The sequence below is a fragment of the Lampetra planeri genome, chromosome 27 (genome assembly GCF_965212315.1).
Source record: "Lampetra planeri chromosome 27, kcLamPlan1.2.h2, whole genome shotgun sequence".
Lineage (NCBI taxonomy): Eukaryota > Metazoa > Chordata > Hyperoartia > Petromyzontiformes > Petromyzontidae > Lampetra > Lampetra planeri.
In genome coordinates this window covers 1,428,055-1,446,882 of record NC_136133.1, presented here as the reverse complement: position 1 = coordinate 1,446,882, position 18,828 = coordinate 1,428,055, and the positions used below count along the sequence as shown (strand labels likewise).

The window sequence follows — 18,828 nt, the reverse complement described above, 5'->3', positions numbered from 1 at the left end:
TGATGATGACGTTGATTAGGATCATGATGACAGCGATGATGATGACGTTGACTAGGATCATGATATTGATGATGCTCACGTTGATTACGATCATGATGACAGGAATGATGATGAAGTTGACTAGGATCATGATGACATTGATGATGCTCACGTTGATTACGATCTTGATGACAATGATGATGAAGTTGACTACGATCATGATAACAATGATGATGATGATGACGTTGATGACGATGCTGCTGTTGAGTTGCTCGCCTCACCTGCTTGGGCTGGAGTTGCGCCGCGTCACGGAGGTCAGGGGTCAGGGCGCGGGTCACGGTCACGACCCCGGCGTAGGCGCGCCGCAGCGCCGGGTCATCGGCCAGAGCGGGCACCGGACCTGAGTCCACCTGAGAGACACGCTCACCACCCTTACTTACTCACCACTCTCACTCACCACCCTCACTTACTCACCACCCTCACTAACTCACCACTCACTCACCACAATCACCAATCACGCACCACTCACTCACCACTCACTCACCACTCACTCACCACTCACTCACCAATCACTCACCACCCTCACCAATCACTCTCTCACCACTCACCCACCACCCTCACCAATCACTCACCACCCTCACCAATCACTCACTCACCACTCACTCACCACTCACTCCCACTCACCACCCTAACTCACCACTCACTCACCACTCTCACTCACCACTCACCACCCTTACTCACCACTCACTCACCACTCACTCACCACTCTCACCACTCACTCACCACCCTCACCAATCACTCACCACTCACTCACCACTCTCACCACTCACTCACCACCCTCACCAATCACTCACCACTCACTCACCACAGTTACTCACCACTCACTCACCACTCACTCACCCCTCACCACTCACTCACGACCCTCACTACTCACTCACCACCCTTACTCACCACTCACGACTCAATCACCACCCTTAACACTCACTCATCAATCACCACTCACTCACCACTCACCACTCACTCACCACCCACCACTCACCACTATCACAGGTCGTGTGAGATGGAGTCACGGGTCACATGAGATGGAGTCATGGGCTGGGTGAGATGGAGTCATGGGCTGGGTGAGATGGCGTCACGGGCTGGGTGAGATGGAGTCACGGGCTGTGTGATTTGAATAATTCAAGTTGTCGTTTCTGGCCCGTGCACCCCCCCCCCCCCCTCGGGGGCCGCGAGTGCCGGGGCCTGCCCACCTCTCCGGGCTGCCCCCAGGGCAGCGCGTACAGCATGGCGTCGTAGGGGATGAAGGCAAGGTCCGAGGCGAGACCGAGGCGCGCGGCGCTCCGCAGGAGAGCGGCGTGCGGGCGCCCGCCCATGAGCGCGGACGGCATGCAGGTCACCACGGCTACGCGCACAAGAGACACAGATCACCCGTGTAGCCTTCGACAGGGGCTTGTTTGGAGCAAGCGCTGTTGGCGAGTGGCACGGCACACGGTGTGGGTGGCCAGCACCACGCCCGGCCGCCTTTGTCTCCAGAGGTGGGACAAAGTCATTGTTATGCAAGTCCAAGTCGAGTCGCAAGTCATCAAATTCATGACTCGAGTCTGACTCGAGTCCAAGTCACATGACTCGAGTCCACATCTCATAGGTGGGACAAAGTCATTGTCATGCAAGTCCAAGTCGAGTCGCAAGTCATCAAATTCATGACTCGAGTCTGACTCGAGTCCAAGTCACATGACTCGAGTCCACACCTCTGTTTGTCTCCCCGGTGCTGATGATTTACATACACCGCGCCAGGTACTCGTTTGAGGCTCGGGCATAGGTAAACATAAACAGGCGCGCGATGTAATCGCCATTGGCCAAACATCCCATTTGCTGAACTGCCTCCAACTGCCCAGTAGCGTCCTTCACGAGCCTCCTCCACAGAGGCCGATCTTGACACCGCTGGTACCGGTCATCGGCAAGTACACTCAGCTCCACGTCCTCCTGTACCCCATCACTCCACCTCTTCTCTAGCCCGTGCTGCGCCCGTTTAGCCCCTGGATCCGGCCGAACAAAAGCTGTTTATAGTCTATATTTTAAAATCTGTTTAGGCATGTGGTGGCTGGGCATGCGGGCTACATGACCCAGCCAATGCAGCCTTGCTTGCTGGAGGAAGTCAGCGATGGGACCTTGCCCAGATCTTTCAAGGATTTGTGAGCTCCTCACACAATCCAGCCTGCAGGTTAAACCCAGGATGGATCGTAGGCAGGCCAGCCTAAATGTTTCCAACCGGCGAAGATGCTCCATTAGGGGGGTCCACGTTTCGCAAGCGTAGAGAAGGGAGGGAATGACTGTGGCCGAGAAGACCTGAAGCTTCGTGCGGAGCGACAGACCAGGTAGCTTCCACACAGCGTTACGCAACCGATGAAAAGATATTGCCGCTCGACTGATTCGGAGTGAGAGCTCTGCTGTTAAACCGGAGCCGGTCATGAGCACACAGCCCAGGTATGGGAAACTCTCCACTCTCTCCACGACTGCCCCATCACCGATTGGGAGTTGTGGGGGTGGAGTGTCCGATGGTACAAAATACCCAGGCAGGTGCTTAGTACTGGTAGGAACCTCCTGGTTACACCAGCCCACAGGGGATTATTGTGTCCGTCCGTCCATCGTGCAGGGAGGGGCTGGGTGGGGAGGGGAGGGTAGGGAGGGGCTGGGTGGGGAGGGTGGGGCTGGGTGGGGGGTGGGAGGGGTGGGGCTGGGTGGGGAGGGGCTGGTCACCCCGTGGTTCCATTATAAAACTCAACGTTTAACCTACTCACGCCGGCTTGTGCCCGCCCTCACAGTCGGGCATATTTGCGGAATACACCACGCCGCCGTTGACCCTGGCCATTGACCGAGCAACCCAACGTTCCTACCAGCTCCCTCCGCAGGATTGTGTTTTTGGTTGGGCTGATGGTAAGGCCCCACCTCTTAGTGGCACGCTCCAGTTTCAGCAACAGCGTCTCCAACTCCTCCTCTGAATGAGCAGCTATTACCAAATCATCGGCATACATAACGTGGTTGACCAATAGGGAGCCATCCCTTGACCTCCCATTATATCTGTATCAAATGGAAATTCCCCGGAACAGTTATTGAAGGCTTCACGAACTACGTGGTCAAAATAGATGTTAAATAATGTGGGAGCCAGAGGACATCCCTGTCGCACCCCCAGGTGTACAGGAAAGGCTCCGACTCCCGGCCACGTAGTTTTACCCGGGCCCGCTCACCATCATGAAGGTCCTTAATGATCGTGAGCAGAGGGTCAGGGACTCCGAAAGCACGAAGAACAACCCAGAGCCCAGGCCTACTGATGGTATCATAGGCCTTGACATGGTCAATAAAGTAGAGATGTAGGTCTTGTTGGAATTTCCTACACCTCTGCTGTAGCAGACGGACAGAAAATATGGCATCTGTGCTGTTCAACACACACACATACATACACACATACATACATACACACAACAACAACAACCGCCATTCGCCACTAAGTGGTGGTGACGTCACCACGACGCTTGTGCCAGGCACACACATACATACACACATACATACACACATACACACACACATACATACACACACACATACACACACACATACATACACACACACATACATACATACATACACACATACATACACACATACATACATACACACATACACACACACATACATACACACACACATACACACACACATACATACACACACATACGTACACACGTACATACATACATACACACATACATACACACACACATACATACGTACACACGTACATACATACACATACATACAAATCCAAATGTACAACAGGGGTCAAGGGTCGGGATCTAAACCCATAGACCTCTTGCATACCGGGCGAGGGAGTTAACATCCGTCAGGCCCCGCACGCGGGGACGCAGCAGCGCTCACCGCGAGCGCCGAAGCGAGACGCCATGGAGAGTGCTCGGTCGTGGCTGCCGTCATCACTGCCGTGGCTGCCGTGGCTGTTGCCGCTGCCGTGGTTGTCTTGGCTGCCGTGGGGCGTGGAGACGGGCGGCAGCTCCAGCACGGGCAGCCCCCGCGCCCGCACGGCACGCACCAACTCGCGCGCCGCGCCGCGCCACACCGCCGAGCCCGGCTCGCTCGCCTGCTCGCACCGCAAACACCACCACCACCATCACCACCACCACCACGACACGCACAGCCACCACCACCACCACGACACGCACAGCCACCACCACCACCATCACCACCACCACCACGACACGCACAGCCACCACCACCACCACGACACGCACAGTCACCACCACCACGATCACGACACGCAAAGCCACCACCACCACCACGACACGCACAGCCACCACCACCACGATCACGACACGCAAAGCCACCACCACCACCACCACGATCACGACACGCACAGTCACCACCACCACGATCATGACACGCAAAGCCACCACCACCACCACCACGATCACGACACGCACAGCCACCACCACCACGATCACGACACGCACAGTCACCACCACCACCACCACGACACGCACAGCCACCACCACCACCACGACACGCACAGCCACCACCACCACCATCACCACCACCACCACGACACGCACAGCCACCACCACCACCACGACACGCACAGTCACCACCACCACGATCACGACACGCAAAGCCACCACCACCACCACGACACGCACAGCCACCACCACCACGATCACGACACGCAAAGCCACCACCACCACCACCACGATCACGACACGCACAGTCACCACCACCACGATCATGACACGCAAAGCCACCACCACCACCACCACGATCACGACACGCACAGCCACCACCACCACGATCACGACACGCACAGTCACCACCACCACCACCACGACACGCACAGCCACCACCACCACCACGACACGCACAGCCACCACCACCACCATCACCACCACCACCACGACACGCACAGCCACCACCACCACCACGACACGCACAGTCACCACCACCACGATCACGACACGCAAAGCCACCACCACCACCACGACACGCACAGCCACCACCACCACGATCACGACACGCAAAGCCACCACCACCACCACCACGATCACGACACGCACAGTCACCACCACCACGATCATGACACGCAAAGCCACCACCACCACCACCACGATCACGACACGCACAGCCACCACCACCACGATCACGACACGCACAGTCACCACCACCACGATCACGACACGCACAGTCACCACCATCGCCATCACGACACGCACAGTCACCACCACCACCACCATCACGACACGCACAGTCACCACCACCACCATCACGACACGCACAGTCACCACCATCACCACCACGATCACGACACGCACAGTCACCACCATCACCATCACGACACGCACAGTCACCACCATCACCACCACGATCACGACACGCACAGTCACCACCACCACCATCACGACACGCACAGTCACCACCATCACCACCACGATCACGACACGCACAGTCACCACCATCACCATCACGACACGCACAGTCACCACCATCACCACCACCATCACGACACGCACAGTCACCACCACCACCACCATCACGACACGCACAGTCACCACCATCACCACCATCACGACACGCACAGTCACCACCACCACCACCACGATCACGATACGCACAGTCACCACCACCACCACCATCACGATACGCACAGTCACCACCACCACCACCACCACCATCACGACACGCACAGTCACCACCACCACCACCACGATCACGATACGCACAGTCACCACCACCACCACCATCACGATACGCACAGTCACCACCACCACCACCACGACACGCACAGTCACCACCACATCGACATATCGAGTCAGTTCCATGTCCTCTTGGACCACATCACTCCATCTCTTCTCTAGTATGTGCCGCGCACTTTTAGCACCCTATGTATGGCCGAACAAAATCTGTTTGGGCATGCGGTGGCTGGGTATGCGGGATAGATGACCCAGCCAACGCAGTCTTGCCTGCCGGAGGAGCTCACCGATGGGACTGTGTCCACATCTGTCGAGGGTCTGTGAGGTCCTCACACAATCCAGTCTGCTTGTTAAACCAGGATGGATCGTAGGCAGGCCACCCTGAATGTTTCTAACCGGCAAAGACGTTCCATTAGGGAGGTCCACGTTTCGCAAGCGTAGGGAAGGGAGGACATGACCGTGGCCGAGAAGAGCCGAAGCTTCCTGTTGAGCGACAGACCGGGTCGCTTCCACGCAGCATTACGCAGCCGATGAAAGGATAATGTCGCTCGGTTGATTCGGAGTGAGACCTCTGTTGTCAAACCGGAGCTGGTTATCAGCACACTGCCCAGGTACGGAAACCTCTCCACTCTGTCCACAACTGCCCCATCGCCAATTGGGGAGTTGAGGGGGGTGGAGTGTTTGATGATACAAAATACCCAGGGAGGTGCTTAGTTTTGTCGGGGCTGATGACAAAGCCCCCACCTCTTAGTGGCACGCTCCAGGTCAAGCTGCAGCAGCAGCAGCGCCTTCAACTCCTCCTCTGAGTGAGCAGCAATAACCACCGACACGACCACCGCCATCATAATCACCACCACCATGACACACACCGCCGCAACCACAAACACCACCACCGCCGCCACCGCTGTGAGAGTGGCATTCAGTCCGCGGTGGAGGTTCATCCTTGTCCACGTGTCTACGTGTCTACGTGTCTACGTGTCCACGTGCGGAGGGCAAAGCCGCGGCCGCTACCTCCACGGTGACCACGGCGATGCGCGCCCAGCGCAGGTGACGCAGCACGGCGAAGAGCGCGTCGGCCGGAGACGGCGCCATGTTGGCAAAGTGTGTGGAGAGATCGTCCCTGGGAGGGGGGGGGAGGTAGAGGGGGGGGGGATCAGGCCCAGCGCCAACGAGGTGACGCTTCACTGCTAATCGCCACCACGGAATCCGGATCCGTGATCCCGGCGACAGAACGCTGACCCTACCAACCTATAGCCTGAGCCTGTTGACCCATAGCCTGACCCTGCTGACCTATAGCCTGACCTTGGTGACCCATAGCCTGAGCCTGCTGACCCATATCCTGAGCCTGTTGACCCAAACCCTGACCTTGGTGACCCATAGCCTGACCCTGTTGACCCATATCCTGACCCTGGTGATCCATACCCTGACCCTGTTGACCCATATCCTGACCTTGGTCACCCATACCCTGACCCTGGTGATCCATACCCTGACCCTACCGAGCCTTAACCTGACCCTGCTGACCCATATCCTGACCCTACTGACCCAAACCCTGACCTTGGTGACCCATACCCTGACCCTACCGACCCATACCCTGACCCTACTAATCCATACCTTTGACCCTTACCTGGGCCAACGTTGCCCCCCCCCCCCCCCCCCCCAACGTTGTTGACCCGTTTACTGGGATACCTTCACCCCCTCCCTCCCACGCACTCACTGCTCTTTGTCGCCGTCTTCGTTGCTGTCGGCCCCCGCTCCACGTTGCGGCCGCGTGAGCCTGCGGCTGAGGCAGGCCGGCCCCACCATCGCCTTGTCCCAGCGCTGGGTCAGCATGGCGGCCACCTCGCACAGCTCCGCATTGAAGGGCCCCACCACCGCCGAACAGCGACGCTCCCACGTGGACATTCCCTGCGGACGCCGGCCGCGTCTCGTATCAGAATTAGAATCTTTTAAATGAAATGTTTTAAAAATGCTTAGACAACTTAGCGGGAAGTACCCTCTTCAAAACATAACATATACATACACAAATAGTAAGCTGTTGTGAAAGCCCGGCGCGCCGTTTGTCTGTCCATTTGTCCGTCAACAAAATCATAAGAGGCTTGCAGAAGTCCAAAAAGTTATAGAAAGTGGGGGGGAAATAGTTGATCAAAAAGGTTTCTGAAAATTGTCGACCCACCCCCGCTCAAAACATATTTTTACCCCCGCATAGGCATATACACCTACACACCCTACATACAATAAAGTGAGTAGTATCTAGTGACTCTCTAGTAGTATCTGACTCTGCAGTAGTATCTACTGGCTCCACGGTAGTATCTATTGACTCTATAGTAGTATCTACTGACTCTATATTAGTATCTACTGACTCTACAGTAGTATCTATTGACTCTATAGTAGTATCTACTGACTCTATAGTAGTATCTACTGACTCTATAGTAGTATCTACTGACTCTATAGTAGTATCTACTGACTCTATAGTAGTATCTACTGGCTCCACGGTAGTATCTATTGACTCTATAGTAGTATCTACTGACTCTATAGTAGTATCTACTGACTCTATAGTAGTATCTACTGACTCTATAGTAGTATCTACTGACTCTATAGTAGTATCTATTGACTCTATATTAGTATCTATTGACTCTATATTAGTATCTACTGACTCTATATTAGTATCTACTGACTCTATAGTAGTATCTATTGACTCTATATTAGTATCTATTGACTCTATATTAGTATCTATTGACTCTATATTAGTATCTATTGACTCTATAGTAGTATCTACTGACTCTATAGTAGTATCTACTGACTCTATAGTAGTATCTACTGACTCTATAGTAGTATCTATTGACTCTATAGTAGTATCTATTGACTCTATAGTAGTATCTACTGACTCTATGTTAGTATCTATTGACTCTATATTAGTATCTACTGACTCTATAGTAGTATCTATTGACTCTATAGTAGTATCTATTGACTCTATAGTAGTATCTATTGACTCTATAGTAGTATCTACTGACTCTATAGTAGTATCTACTGACTCTATAGTAGTATCTACTGACTCTATATTAGTATCTATTGACTCTATATTAGTATCTATTGACTCTATATTAGTATCTACTGACTCTATATTAGTATCTATTGACTCTATAGTAGTATCTACTGACTCTATAGTAGTATCTATTGACTCTATAGTAGTATCTACTGACTCTATAGTAGTATCTATTGACTCTATAGTAGTATCTATTGACTCTATAGTAGTATCTATTGACTCTATAGTAGTATCTATTGACTCTATATTAGTATCTATTGACTCTATATTAGTATCTACTGACTCTATAGTAGTATCTATTGACTCTATATTAGTATCTATTGACTCTATAGTAGTATCTATTGACTCTATAGTAGTATCTACTGACTCTATAGTAGTATCTATTGACTCTATATTAGTATCTATTGACTCTATATTAGTATATATTGACTCTATATTAGTATCTATTGACTCTATATTAGTATCTATTGACTCTATATTAGTATCTATTGACTCTATATTAGTATCTATTGACTCTATATTAGTATCTATTGACTCTATATTAGTATCTATTGACTCTATATTAGTATCTACTGACTCTATATTAGTATCTACTGACTCTATAGTAGTATCTATTGACTCTATATTAGTATCTATTGACTCTATATTAGTATCTATTGACTCTATATTAGTATCTACTGACTCTATATTAGTATCTATTGACTCTATATTAGTATCTACTGACTCTATATTAGTATCTATTGACTCTATATTAGTATCTATTGACTCTATATTAGTATCTATTGACTCTATATTAGTATCTATTGACTCTATATTAGTATCTATTGACTCTATATTAGTATCTATTGACTCTATATTAGTATCTATTGACTCTATATTAGTATCTATTGACTCTATATTAGTATCTACTGACTCTATATTAGTATCTACTGACTCTATAGTAGTATCTATTGACTCTATATTAGTATCTATTGACTCTATATTAGTATCTATTGACTCTATATTAGTATCTACTGACTCTATATTAGTATCTATTGACTCTATATTAGTATCTACTGACTCTATAGTAGTATCTACTGACTCTATAGTAGTATCTACTGACTCTATAGTAGTATCTATTGACTCTATAGTAGTATCTACTGACTCTATAGTAGTATCTACTGACTCTATAGTAGTATCTATTGACTCTATAGTAGTATCTACTGACTCTATAGTAGTATCTATTGACTCTATAGTAGTATCTATTGACTCTATAGTAGTATCTACTGACTCTATATTAGTATCTATTGACTCTATAGTAGTATCTATTGACTCTATAGTAGTATCTACTGACTCTATAGTAGTATCTATTGACTCTATATTAGTATCTATTGACTCTATATTAGTATATATTGACTCTATATTAGTATCTATTGACTCTATATTAGTATCTATTGACTCTATATTAGTATCTATTGACTCTATATTAGTATCTATTGACTCTATATTAGTATCTATTGACTCTATATTAGTATCTATTGACTCTATATTAGTATCTACTGACTCTATATTAGTATCTACTGACTCTATAGTAGTATCTATTGACTCTATATTAGTATCTATTGACTCTATATTAGTATCTATTGACTCTATATTAGTATCTACTGACTCTATATTAGTATCTATTGACTCTATATTAGTATCTACTGACTCTATATTAGTATCTATTGACTCTATATTAGTATCTATTGACTCTATATTAGTATCTATTGACTCTATATTAGTATCTATTGACTCTATATTAGTATCTATTGACTCTATATTAGTATCTATTGACTCTATATTAGTATCTATTGACTCTATATTAGTATCTATTGACTCTATATTAGTATCTACTGACTCTATATTAGTATCTACTGACTCTATAGTAGTATCTATTGACTCTATATTAGTATCTATTGACTCTATATTAGTATCTATTGACTCTATATTAGTATCTACTGACTCTATATTAGTATCTATTGACTCTATATTAGTATCTACTGACTCTATAGTAGTATCTACTGACTCTATAGTAGTATCTACTGACTCTATAGTAGTATCTATTGACTCTATAGTAGTATCTACTGACTCTATAGTAGTATCTACTGACTCTATAGTAGTATCTATTGACTCTATAGTAGTATCTACTGACTCTATAGTAGTATCTATTGACTCTATAGTAGTATCTATTGACTCTATAGTAGTATCTACTGACTCTATAGTAGTATCTACTGACTCTATAGTAGTATCTACTGACTCTATAGTAGTATCTATTGACTCTATAGTAGTATCTACTGACTCTATAGTAGTATCTACTGACTCTATAGTAGTATCTACTGACTCTATAGTAGTATCTACTGACTCTATAGTAGTATCTATTGACTCTATAGTAGTATCTACTGACTCTATAGTAGTATCTACTGACTCTATAGTCATTACTATTGACTCTGCAGCAGTATCTACTGACTGTAGTGGAATATAATGACTGTAGAATTATCTACACACTATAGTAGTATCTACCGACTCTACGGTAGTAACTACCGACTATAGTAGTATCTACCGACTCTACGGTAGTAACTACCGACTATAGTAGTATCTACCGACTCTATAGCAGTAACTACTGACTTTTGCAGTAGTATCTAATGCCTATAGTAGTACCTACTGAATCTACAGCAGTGTAAAGACTGTGTCAGCAAGTCTCGATGTGAAGACAGGGTGTCAGCGAGGCTGGATGCAAAGACACGTTTGCCAGCAAGTCTGGAGGATCTTGGCTGGGAAATTCCCCAGAGTGTCCAAAATAGACGGCTGGGGAAATTCCCCCGGAGAATCCACGAGGATAAAAGCAGGGCAAGAAGGGAGGTTGGGGGCTGTCTAGAGGGACTCGGGCCATCGTCGCTGTCTTCACGTCGTCCCTGTCTGCTCGGTCATACCATCTCCACGTCGGCATTATCTCATGACGACGTGGTCCTAAGCTACATTACGTGCAATAAAAGACACCTCATTACAGTAGTATGTATTGACTCAATAGTAGTGTCTACTGACTATAGTATTAACTACTAACTCCATAGTAGTATCTACCGACTCTACGGTAGTATCTACTGACGCGATAGCAGTATTAACCGAATATATAGTAGTAACTACTGAATATAGTAGTATCCACTGACTATAGTAGTAACTACTGAATATAGTAGTATCCACTGACTATAGTAGTAACTACTAACTCTGCAGTAATATCTACTGACTGTAGTAGTAGTATTTACTGACCATAGTATAATCTACTGAAAGTAGTAATATTTACTAACTATGCAGTAGTATCTACTGACTCTATAGTAGTATCAGTGGATAATAGTACTAACTTTACAGAGTGTAGTGGTGAGGCCTAGTCCCATGCAGAGCCCCAGGCCTTGTCTAGTTTGCCCAGCCGCGAACACAGAGGGCTCGGTCACAGAAGAGTCACAGAGTCACACGCAACCGCCTTGCCTGCTCCGGCTCGCTCGCTCTCTCTCTCTCCGTGCTGGGCTCAGCCATCCCACGGTGCTCACGAGCACAGAGGGCTCGGTCACAGAAGAGTCACAGAGTCACAGAGTCACAGAAGAGTCACGCGCAACGGTGGAAGAGAGGTCCAACGCACAATGCACGTGGGAAAAGGGTCGAGGGGGAACGGACGATCGAGATCGGTCGGTGAGTCTTGTCATGTGGGCATCGGTCGGTTTTCCACTGGTTGTGCGGGCACCTGTCGGTGGGTACCGGTCGGTGGGTACCGGTCGGTCCAGACTCGTCGTGTGGGCTCCGTTTGGAGGGCCCTACCTGCAGCGCGCGGGGGACCTCGCACTCCTCCCGGAGCGCCGTGGCCTCCAACCAGTAGCCGAGCGGCTCGCGGCCGGGCCCCGGCACCGAGAGCTCCGAGTTGGCACGCTCGGCGGCCAGGCGCCCCGCCAGCTCGGCGTGGGAGCGGCCGAAGAGCGCCGTGTCGCCGCACTGCCAGGGCCCCGCCACGCCCACCGTGAAGGTGGCGCCCAGCCCGGGACGCGGCAGCCACAGCAGCAGCAGCGGCAGCAGCGGTAGGAGCAGCGTGGGACGTGGGGACTGTTGCAGCTGTCTGGGTGGTGACTGTTGCAGCTGGGGTGGTGACTGTTGCAGCTGCCTGGGTGGTGACTGATGCAGGAGTCTCCAAGGCTGCAACTGCCGCAGGTGCCGTGGTGGCCGTATCATCAACGATGGCTCTTGTGGCCTGTTGTCCACTGAACACTCCTGCATCATCTCCCTGCTCTTCCTCCTCCTCTGCCACCTCATCGCAATTGTCATTAACGTCGTCGTCGTCATCGTCATCACCACCACAATGACCATCACTGCCTTTGGCATCGGCATAATCATTGGCGCCATCGTCATCATCGACGATGGCACGTCCCTCATCATCATCATCATTGTCACCATCATCAGTATCGTCGCCGTCGTCATCACTTTCCCCATCTTTCGCCTCCTCTCCTCGTCCATCCATCCGGTTCTCGACGACTCATCCTGCGCGTGAGCGTCGGTCCTCGATAACCACGCGGCGTCGTGTCCCGGCCGTTGCCACGGCGACGCGAGCTCCCACGTGACCAGCGCCGCATGCAGCAACCACAAGTGGCGCGCCACCGCCGTGCCCCGCCACCGCGGGTGATTGGCCAGGCGATCCACGTGATGTGGGGCGGTCACGCCGTGCCCAGCCCCTCCCCTCGTCGTCGCGGCCCCATTGATATTCCTTATGACGCCATCGCTTTTCTTTATGACGTCATCGCGGATATTACTGTTGCTCCTGCCGTTCTGTTCGACGATGTTAATGTCAATATTGTTGTTGTCGTTGTTGTAATGGACGTCGTTCCGGCTGTTGCTGTTGTTTTTGTTGTTGTCCTTGACGCCACCATTGTTTGTAAGTTCCCGTCGCGCATTATTGAAAGCGGCCACCGTCTCCGCTCTGCCAGTCGGCGTCGATGACGCCTCGACGCTGGGGTCACGTGGGGACATCGCGCGGCAGCTTCTGATTGGGCTGCACTTCACCACCACCGTCACGTGACGCGCGAGGCTCAGCCCCCAGCCAAGTGTCGTCACGGCGGCGTGACCTGGCGGGAAAGGGCATAAGCGGTGAACCGACCTAATCGATCGCTAGAAATCCTGAACCAAGTTCTGTGAGAGACTTGGGAATAAAGAACGGATTTACATAAAATAATAACAATGGAAATCACAGGTGAAGGTGAAAGCTGGTCAACGTCTCGGTGGATGATCAAGAGTGGGTAATCAGTGGGATAATGTGGGTTCATCTGGGAAGCATTCTGGCAGAAGATGGCCGGTGCTTAAATGAGATTAGAGCCAGGATTGCCACGGGGAAACCGGCGTTCGGCAGCAGCAGAAGGCAGCTGTTGCAACGGATGAGCAGAGAGTCTGGTTAAGACCAAAGTGTGTGGAGTGTGGTGTACAGTGTTGAGCGTAGTAGGCGAAGAAACGTGGGACTCTGAGAAAGGAAGACGTTATATGAATGAAAAGTCTAGAGATGTGTGGATTGTGGTGCCAAATTCAGAAAATCATGGAAAGAGACGTGAATAAATTTCGATTTAAAGCTGCTTTCGTGACTGCAGGGATTCATCTTCTTGGTTCTTTCGGTAAAGTCACGTAGAAGGGAAGTAATAAAATAAAAAAAATAAAACATAATAAAATAATTCTCACGACGTCTTTCAGACTCTGTCTCCTCGACAGACCTGTTCTCCACCTGAAGACGGCTGCTTGCGTTGTGGCCGAAACGTCGTGAGAATTATTTTATTATGGTGAATTTGTATTATTTTATTATTTCCATTCTACGTGACTTTACCGAAAGAACCAAGAAGACGTGAATACGTTTTTGGGCAGGGTCAGGATGAGAGAAGTTTCTCGAGAACATCCAGACCAGGCAGGTCAACGTGGGTTGGGCAGATTCTGTGTGGGGGACGCCAGATGAAGGAAACTCTCGAAAAAAGTTGGGCAAGAGACCAAGAGGCAGGAACAGACAAATACCAATCGACTTGAAAGAAGTGGGAGGATTGTGTGGGAGAGGGGGCGGGGTAACTGACGGTTACATGGAGAGGAAAGTTCAAGATCGGACGAGATGGAGAGAGATTGCGCCAAACACCGGCCACTGGGCAGAGGCCTCGATTTGAAGCTTTCGTGACTGCAAGGATTCATACTGACTGAATGGATGCTGGCGAACTGCCGATCTTACAGTCAAGGCCCCCCCCCCCAATTCCTTCCGATACGATGGTCCTATAGAGCAATAGGGTGACTCTCTACCTGTGCGTCTGTGTCACAGCTGCACGTGTAATGATGGACCTGCGTGCCACGTGTTTGAGACTCACACTCTTAAGTTTTTTCGGTAAAGTCACGTTGGTAAAAAAATACATAAAAGAAATTAATAATAATAAATGAAAATAAATCAATTAAATCACGACGTTTCGGAGGCAACACAAGTCTCTTCGTCTTCAGGGGGGACCGTCAGTTGGGACCGTCACAGTAAATTTGGCTGTGACCGTCCCACCTGAAGACGGAGACTTGTGTTGCCTCCGAAACGTCCGTGATTTAATTGATTTATTTTCATTTATTTTAATTTTATTTTTAGTATTTTTTACCTCCGTGACTTTACCGAAAAAACATAAGAAAGTGAGTCTCAAACACGTGGCACGCAGGTCCATCATTACACGTGCAGCTGTGACACAGACGCACAGGTAGAGAGTCACCCTATTGCTCTATAGGACCATCGTATCGAAAGGAATGGGGGGGGGCTTGACTGTAAGATCGACAGTTCGCCAGCATCGATTCAGTCAGGCGAGGCGGACTCTGCTGCCGGCCCCGAGTAATTCTTGTCTGGAACTAATCCTGATGAAATTATGCAATCGCAGAAGGCCGCGTGGCCGATGGGTCGTGTAACAAACACTCGGATGGTTTTGTATTTTGAGAATAATAATAATAATGACGATTTGTAACGCGTACAATTTTCACTTTCTCGAAAGCAGTCCAGCTCAGAGACCTGCTCAGTAGAAGTCAAATTAAAAAGATGTTAAATTTTGACTCAAAACTTTCGTGACTGCAGGAATTCATATTCTTGGTTCTTTCGGTAAAGTCACGTAGATAGAAAATACAATTTAAATAAACAGATAATAAAATAAGACCGTTTGTGTTGCGATCGAAACGTCGTGGATTTTGTTCCTTTTATTATTCTCAATTTATTATTTTGAATTTGAATTTTATTCAATTGTATTACCTGTTATTTTTCTTGTATTTTCTATCTACGTGACTTTACCGAAAGAACCAAGAATATAAAAAGGATGTTGTTTGAGAAGGCGCTTAAACTTAGGTAAAGAGTCAAGCGCTGCGAATGTGGACGGAGAAACGACGAACGGCGATCATGTTCCTGACTCTCGGTGTCGAGAGTAACTCCTGGGTCGAGTTCTGGCGATGCTTTTGGGACAGGACATCACGAGGCCCGAGAGGTATGAAGGGCGATCGGCCCTGCAGGCAGTGACACAGAGGCAGGCGATTGTGAAGGCGATTCTGATGTAGATCGGGAAGCCAGTGGAGGTCAGAGACGGATAGGTAAATGAGACGTGTTGCCCGCGTAGTTATTGATTCCGTCATTTCATCGATGGAGCACGATTGGTGAAGGCCGCAAGGTCAAATGCTGGGTGAGCATGTGGGTGAGGCTGGGTCACTGACCATGGCCCCGTCACGGGCTCTCGTTCACAAGTCCACCTCGCCGAGCACTCGACCGCACACAGACACACCGCGGCCGACTCGCCAGACTCGCTCACCACTGCGCTGATCACACCACCAGCGTCACCACACACGGCCAGCTGGTCATGCGCGGAGACACTGCACACCCTGCCACGAGACACCAGTCCACACCACACCACTCACACCACACCAGCCCACACTGATACCACACCACTCACACCACACCACTCACACCACACCACTCACACCACACCACTCACACCCCTCACACCACACCACTCACACCCCTCACACCACACCACTCACACCCCTCACACCACACCCCTCACACCATACCACTCTCACCCCTCACACCACTCACACCACACCACTCACACTCCTCACACCACTTACACCACACCCCTCACACCATACCACTCACACCCCTCACACCACACAACACCACTCACACCACACCACTCACACTCCTCACACCACTCACACCACACCCCTCACACCATACCACTCACACCCCTCACACCACACAACACCACTCACACCACACAAGTCCACACCACACCACTCACACCACACCAGCCTACACTGACACCACACCACTCACACCACACCACTCACACCACACCACTCACACCCCTCACACCACACCACACCACTCACACCCCTCACACCACACCACTCACACCACTCACACCACACCCCTCACACCATACCACTCACACCCCTCACACCACACAACACCACTCACACCACACCCCTCACACCACACCCTCACACCCCTCATACCACACCACTCACACCCCTCACACCACACCCCTCACACCATACCACTCTCACCCCTCACACCACTCACACCACCCCACTCACACTCCTCACACCACTTACACCACACCCCTCACACCGCACCACTCACACCACACCAGTCGACACCAACCCACGCCACTCACCGTGCTTCGCCAAATTCTCAAATCCAGCGGTGCAGCTCGGAGTCTCTGTTGAACGCGTCCCCCATCACCACCACCATCATCACCATCACCACCACCATCATCACCACCATCCTGCCCGCAGCACCGCGAGCAGTCCAGTTTAGCCAGGCGATGAGGACGACGACGATGTTGCTGACGATGTCGTACGGAGGTGTGAATGGGTGGAAGGAGTGATGGACCGATGCAGCTGTGGATTAAGGAATGGCTGTATGGGGTGGAGCAGATGATTGATTGATGCTGGTGATGATGATGATGGCGGCGAGCTGGACCAGTGGAAGATGCTGAGCCCAGAGGTGGATGAATGACCCAGGATGGTTGACAATAGAATGGGTGGATGAGTAAGGTGGTTGGTTGTTGTTGTTGTTGTTGGTGGTGGTGGATGATGATTGAGTTTTAGACGAACAGTACGTGGTGGGTGAGTGCTCGTCCAGGAACCCGTGCGTGCTCTCTCCACGAGACCCAGGGGCTGGATTAAGAGGCCCAATCAGCAGAATTGGCCCGCTAATCCGCGCGCAAAGCGGGTCTGATCGGAGGACACAAACCCAAAGATGCCCCGGATAGCCTTCAGAGTCCGTTGGGGCAAGTGCTGTTAGCGAGTAGTACCTGTCAAGGCTGGTACGACACACAAGGGGGTGGGTGGGGTGAGTGGGGGGGGGGGGGGCAGCAGCATGCCCGGCCGTCTTTGTCTCGAGCTGGGTAAACCCAGATCATCTTCACATATCGATTTGTTCGCCACTGTTATTGGCCGTGAACGAGAACGGATTGAACGCGGGCCGCTGGGTTCGTTTCGCAGTGCGCGAACCACCGCTCCACCACTGCGCAGGTACAGCACACACACACACACCTGGACAACAACGCATCCCCTACCTCATGGAACGCCTTGCCTGCCGGGGTACAAGACCGCACGCGTGTTTTATTGTGCGCTTTGCAAAAGCTTCCTTGGGGAAGCGCAGTTTGTCGAAGTGTCTCTTGCGAGCCGCCTTAGCCCCCCCCCCACCCCCCAGCTCCTTGGGTGCACCTTGGAGAGTTGCCGGTGACCCGGACTGTAAAACTCTTTGGGGTACACTTTGAAAACTCTCAGAAGCGGTTGGGGGGCATCCATTGAGTACGCATAGAGGGGGGAGGGGGGTAACCCAAATGCGTATGGGGGGGGGGTCTACTGACAATGTACGCATAGGAAACGGGGGGGGGGGGCGGGGTGGAGCCTCGATAATAATGTGTCTACATTGGCCTTCAGATGAGTTAGATAGTCCGGCGGTGGACTATCCGTTTGCTTAAACACGTGAATATTATTATTATTATGTTATTAACACGTTCACAT

The 18,828-nt window shown here is 50.2% G+C and overlaps 1 protein-coding gene across 1 annotated transcript in view; it reads right to left on the bottom strand.

Annotated features, from left to right (window-relative positions):
• LOC144727890 (retinal guanylyl cyclase 1-like) overlaps positions 1-13,794 on the bottom strand; it is a 28,295-nt gene extending 14,501 nt beyond the window's left edge. The window contains exons 1-7 of the mRNA XM_078607029.1: positions 13,252-13,794; positions 12,598-12,972; positions 7,441-7,631; positions 6,738-6,846; positions 3,913-4,129; positions 1,230-1,381; positions 261-389 (exon numbers count right to left, since the gene is read on the bottom strand). Coding sequence (XP_078463155.1) covers positions 261-389; positions 1,230-1,381; positions 3,913-4,129; positions 6,738-6,846; positions 7,441-7,631; positions 12,598-12,972; positions 13,252-13,794 — 1,716 coding nt within the window. The remainder of the gene's footprint in view (positions 1-260; positions 390-1,229; positions 1,382-3,912; positions 4,130-6,737; positions 6,847-7,440; positions 7,632-12,597; positions 12,973-13,251) is intronic.
• Between the last annotated feature and the right edge of the window lie 5,034 nt (positions 13,795-18,828).